This window comes from Papaver somniferum, chromosome 1, assembly GCF_003573695.1.
Source record: "Papaver somniferum cultivar HN1 chromosome 1, ASM357369v1, whole genome shotgun sequence".
Taxonomy (NCBI): Eukaryota; Viridiplantae; Streptophyta; class Magnoliopsida; order Ranunculales; family Papaveraceae; genus Papaver; species Papaver somniferum.
The window spans coordinates 218,386,226-218,392,365 of NC_039358.1; the positions used below are offsets into that span (position 1 = coordinate 218,386,226).

At 44.3% G+C, this 6,140-nt stretch overlaps 1 protein-coding gene across 1 annotated transcript; it reads left to right on the forward strand.

The window, feature by feature from the left end:
- Positions 1-1,215: 1,215 nt before the first annotated feature.
- LOC113360416 lies at positions 1,216-2,226 on the forward strand. Its single transcript, XM_026603926.1, has one exon. The coding sequence runs from the start codon at positions 1,216-1,218 to the stop codon at positions 2,224-2,226; it is 1,011 nt and encodes a 336-aa protein (XP_026459711.1).
- The last annotated feature ends 3,914 nt before the right edge of the window (positions 2,227-6,140 follow it).

Genomic DNA, 6,140 nt, shown 5'->3' on the forward strand with positions numbered 1-6,140 from the left:
GATCTACGTATGCAATATACGAAGAGTATTTGGAACAACTCCCTCCTCTCATTGTTCCTTTTGTTTTGTCCACTGACGAGGTTGATGGGGATGGAAATTGTGGGTTTCACGTCTCTACGGAACAAATTGGTTACTTTGTAGAGGCGGTTAACGAAGATGTCCCCCATGCCAATATTTAAGAACTAAGATGGCGGTACAACTAATAAAGGAGAAGGATTGTTATATGGAGATGATGAAGCGAGCAGATAGACACGACAAAGAACTAGAGTTCAAAAACTTAGTTGCGCGTGTAAAGTGCCGAAAGGGATTGAAGACAATCGGATCCAAGTATTGGATGACAATGCCTAAATGTGGATATATTTTAGCGGATGTTTTGAATTGCGTGGTACATTTTTTTGTTCCTCCTAGGTATGGACATTCTTTTACGTTTGTGTTAATACATGAAAAATAATTTTCCTTAACTAGGATGGGGTGCCCCAAAGAAGGGAAAGGTCACACAAAACATGGGGACTTGGGGACTGAGGCCCAAGTCCACCAAGGAAGTATCCATATGATGGAAGGGAAAATGAAGGGATTAACAAGAAAGAAGAAGGTCATATTAGAGAATGGATGGAACTAATAGTAATTAAGGAGGTTTAGGACACATAGCAAGATATCATAAAAAGAAGGGGCTTTTGGAAAGTCTATATAAGAAAGGACAAGGTACAATGAAAAGACAACTCTCTCTCATACTATTCTAAGAAAAATGAGGTCATCTTGGTGCACTAGGACGGGTAGGACCTAACGAAAATTCCGGTATTAACATTTGGCGACCACACCCGGAGGCTCGTGCCTAGTTTATCATGATGCGGTCGCGTGATACCAACCCAAACGCGGCGGGAAACCAACCAACCAGCCGTCCCATCAACTTGGATGAAGTAACAATAGAGGATGGGGATAGTGAAGAAGATATTTCACTCGATGGATATCTAGGTCCCCCAAAATAAGGAAATATGCATCATACGCGGGGAGAGCACACAAACAGCTCGGCAATCGAAATCCGCGGCCCCAGACATGCAAGATATGTTGAGAGAATTAAAAGAGCGATCACAAAAGAGACGAGCATTAAAATAATTGATAGCACAAGCCGTATTAGCAGTACATAACACCTCTGGAAAAGCAGTGGAGACAGAGAGACATCAGAACACCAAGAAGACAGCAACTACACGGGAGGAGATGGTAAGATACTTGGAGCAAGATTACCACATCACGAAACAATATGATCACCGTCAAACAAACAACTCGTACCCAATAAACATCCGAGATTATCAATATCCTGAAGATTATGTCCCTCCTAAATTCAAAACGTACGATGGAGAAGGAAACGCACGGGAGCACCTTAGCCGATTCCTTTCAGCTATGAACGACAGAGCCTCTGACGAAAAGTTATGTCTAAAGGAGTTCCCCAAATCTTTGACAGGAACGGCATTTACTTGGTATGATAACTTGAAGGCGGAAAGCATAGACTCTTGGATGACCATGATCTCGCTGTTCCTAGGAAAGTTCTACTCCGCTAAGCGTAAGAGTACGTTAATAGACTTAAGTAGAAATGGTCAGAGGATGGGCGAAGAAATAGTAAAATATATCATGAGGTTCCGAAGGTTGGCATTGGATTGCCATGTGGATGTCAGCGAGGAAGAGCTGGTAGAAATATGTGTACGAGGAATGGTACAATCCTTCAAAGGAAGTTTGATCAATTTCAGATTCCAGACTTTTTTTGAACTGGAAGAAGCAGCCGAAAGAATTGCCGACTGCATAGAAGAGTTGCCCACAAATCTCAATTGGGGTTACAAAGTGAGTACCACGTCTTCAATCCCCTATAACCCGAGGCCTAACATTAATGAAAATGGAAACCGACAACAAATGAGTGACCCTCCCCAAAAAAGAAGCAGATGGACCAGAAAATATTCAAGACCCCCTCATCCTCCGTTGCCAAATGGTAGGGAACAAATAATTGGGCTCCTGAATCAATGGGTCGCCAGAGGAGAGGTCCAACTACCCCCAACAGTGGTAGATATAAACAAAATGAATAAAGATGCTGCAAAATACTGTCATTATCATAGGAGGATAGGGCACCCAACCATAGAGTGTCTCGCAATAAGGAGTATACTCGAACAAAAACGCGAATCCGGGGAGTTTGAAGCGACGAGGAAGATGATCGAAATCGACCCCTTCCCGCATCATTAAAAAAAGGAGCGAGCAAAGCAGGTGTAATGATCCAATTTTAAGCTCCGATTCAAACTTTTAAATTGTGCTTTTCGATAAGCAGGAAGGTTCTTTTTTAAAAAAAAAAAACTCTCAAAAGGTCGCGGGAACGCCAATGGCTCCCGATCGACTGAAAAAAAGGTTGCGGGAACGCCAATGGCGCCCGATCGACTGACAAAAGGTTGCGGGAACGCCAATGGCGCCCGATCGACTGACAAAAGGTTGCGGGAACGCCAATGGCGCCCGATCGACTGACAAAAGGTTGCGGGAATGCCAATGGCACCCGATCGACTGACAAAAGGTTGCGGGAATGCCAATGGCACCCGAATGCTGACAAATTTACTAAAGGCTGCGAGAATGCCAATGGCGCCCGATCGACTGAAAAAAGGCTGCGGGATGCCAACGGCACCCGATCGGCTGACAAATTTACTGAAGGTTATGGGAATGCCAATGGCGCCCGATCAGCTAATAATTCACAAGAGACCGCGGGAACGCAAATAGTGCCCGATCGGTTAACACATACATCTCGCCCTCCCGATTCCCATTGAGAAAAACAAGGGGGGAGTAGGCGCATTTAACATATACATCTCGCCTTCCCGATTCCTATTGAGAAAAACAAGGGGGGAGTAGGCGCATTTAACTTATACATCCCGCCCTCCCGATTCTCATTGAGAAAAATAAGGGGGGGAGTAGGCGCGTTTAACATATACATCTCGCCCTTCCGATACCCATCGAGAAAAACAAGGGGGGAGTAGGCGCGTTTAATATATACATCCCGCCCTCCCGATTCCCATTGAGAAAACCATGGGGAGTAGGCGCGTTTAACACATTCATCTCTCCTTCCCGATTCCCATCGAGAAAAACAAGGGGGAGTAGGAGCGTTTAACATATACCCCGCCCTCCCAATTCCCATCGAGCAAAACAACGGGGGAGTAGGCGCGTTTAACTTATACATCCCGCCCTCTCGATTCCCATTGAGAAAAAACAAGGGAGGGAGTAGGCGTGTTTAACTTATATATCTCGCTCACTTACCAATTCCAAAAAAAAAGGGGAGGGGAGGGGGAGAATGAGGGTAAATATGTTGTCACAAGTTCCTACCCAGCGTCCCTGTTAAAAGGGGATGGAGTAAGCATGTACGTAATTAAACCCCACAGAGAGAGAAGGAAGGCAGACGGAGAGAAACAAACTACATAGAATAAAGATCCGAGTACAAAAAAAAACAAGCAAGAAGAAGGGAGAAACTAATTAAACCAACGATAACAAGTTGACTGTCGTTTAATCATCATCCGATAGTAACGCACGACAATGAGCAATGTCTGCATCTACAAACTGCATCATTAAGAGCGCTTCTTCGCGTTGATCAATAGCTATAGTCAATGCATAATCGGCCTCATTAGCCAATTCGGCGAGTCCTTTTATTTCTCCGGGAGCCTTCGGTTACGAGCGGCGGATAGCATTTCCTATCGATCATGATAGATCATGTGCATCTTATCCGCGTGCACTACTTGCAAAGACAACAGCATATCTATCTCCCCCCTCAGAAGGAGCAAACTCCTCAATTCACCGGGAATATCAAAGGAGCGAACAAGCGCGGAAACCGCCGCGAGGGTTAAAGTATATCCGCGTAAGTGAGGAAAGTCCTGCTCAGAGATGGACAGATGACAGTTTTCTAAGGCTTGATCTACACTCGCCATCATAACAACATATTCATCAAAGAGCTGATCCGCAGCTTGACGAATCTCAACCGTCTCATCCAATGCGGGCCGAATCTGGACATACACGCGCCCCCTCGCCCGAATCCTTTTAGCCATTTGGTATGTATCATATTGATCAGAAAATTGGGCTCGTTTGGCATCTCGATCGACCTCCCTCCGCGACTTGAGCGCTTCAATCTCCGCTTTTACCAACAATAGCCTCGCGAGTTCCTCCTCCTTGTATCGAAGGTCAACCAGCGAGGGTATTGGCGCTAACGAAAGAACGTAACCATGAAGAAGATATACCATTTAGAACGAAAGAAATAAACAGACAAGTTGGAACTCAAAGAAGCCAATATTGCATGTATTTATAGAGAAGCATGAAGGTACAAAATGATTACAACGATCACAGAGACCATGGCTGACACGTGGACAACATCAAAAGGGAACCATATCCCGAGAAACCCTGTCTTCGGAAAACCGGATACCTTCATGATTTCAAAACCCAAAACTCTAACAGAAATACTAAAAAAAAAAAAACAGAATTGTCAGATGAAGAGGGGAACAACGCTCGTCTACAAACAACGAGTGATGCATAGGAAAATCCAGTCTGCTAACAATGAACGGCAATGAGAAATATCCACATCCAGATCCTCCACCATCAAGCGACTGTCGTTGACTTGTGCGTCGTCCAGGTGTAAGTCTTGATCAGCTTCATGAACTAGTTTAGTAACGGCCTAAATAATCTTTTCCTCAGCCCCAGTCTCTCGGGAAAGTGAAAGAGTATCCTCATGCTCATCATATTCTTTGTGTATTTTTTCCTGGTGTAACAAATGAAGATTCCATAGCATTCCAACCTCCTCTTTTAGAACTAGCAGGCGAGCCAGTTTGTCCTCAATATAAGGATGAGGTACGAGCAAAGTGGTCGCGGCTAAGATTAAGGTATGACCGAGGAGTGTCCGCATCGCCTGGTTGGAAATCCAGAGGATACAATCCGAAATAGCCCGATCTATAGCACCTACCATCACTAAGGAATCTGCATACAACTGATTAGCTGCGCCATGGGCGGTGGTAGCATCATTGAGGGCGCGTTGAATCTCTGACAACACACGACCTGATGGTTCCGCCTCTTGAGCGGCCTGATAGGCTTCAGAAGCCTCCCTAAATTTAGTGTTCACGTCATGCCTGTTGGTAACTCTTCGCTCCCATAGCTCCTCAACTTCAGCCTTCACGAGCAGCAGACGTTTCAGTTCATCATGTTTGAACATCACAGAGGTTAATGCGGGAATATGCGCTAGGGCTAGCGCATACCCATGAAGAGAGTCATCCATGAGAGTCGAGTAACTCATAAGGGGAAAAAGGAGAAGATAAGAAAATCCAAGAAACGAAATGAGAAGGCATAAGTGGTATACATATATATATACGAAAGAGGGACACCATTTACGAGGCAGTAACCGATGGTCTTTCCATGCGTAATGGAACGCTGTATCGACTCGATCATATAAGTATGACTATAAGGTTATCTTACGATTAACCTCTCATAGTCAGAGGACTAATGTTGATACATGAAAAATAATTTCCCTTAACTAGGATGGGGTGCCTCAAAGAAGGGAAAGGTCACACAAAACATGGGGACTTGGGGACTGAGACCCAAGTCCACCAAGGAAGTATCCATAAGATGGAAGGGACAATGAAGGGATTAACAAGAAGGTCATATTAGAGAAGGGATGGCATTAATAGTAATTAAGGAGGTTTAGGACACATGGCAAAATATCATAAAAAAATGGGCTTTTGGAAAGTCTATATAAGAAAGGACAAGGTACAATGGAAAAACAACTCTCTCTCATACTATTCTAAGAAAAGTGAGGTCATCTTGGTGCACCAGGACGGGTAGGACCTAACGAGAATTCCGGTATAAACAGTTTGCACCTACAAGGACGGTTTGCGATGAATCGGTTAAAGATAGAAGAATTGTTATGGCATTTGTGAATGAGATGCATTTTATCGGTTTAAGAGTAAAGAGAGATTGCGCATTACCTCCGTTGGGTGGTTGGAAGGATTACTTCCCAACGAATCATTGTAAGGATTGGTTGAAACAATATGAGACCAACATGTTGGATTGGGATCGCTTCATGAACGACAACTTTCCGGAAGGCCTAATCGAATTTGTTCCCTCGGATGATGAAGATGAATGATCGTTAT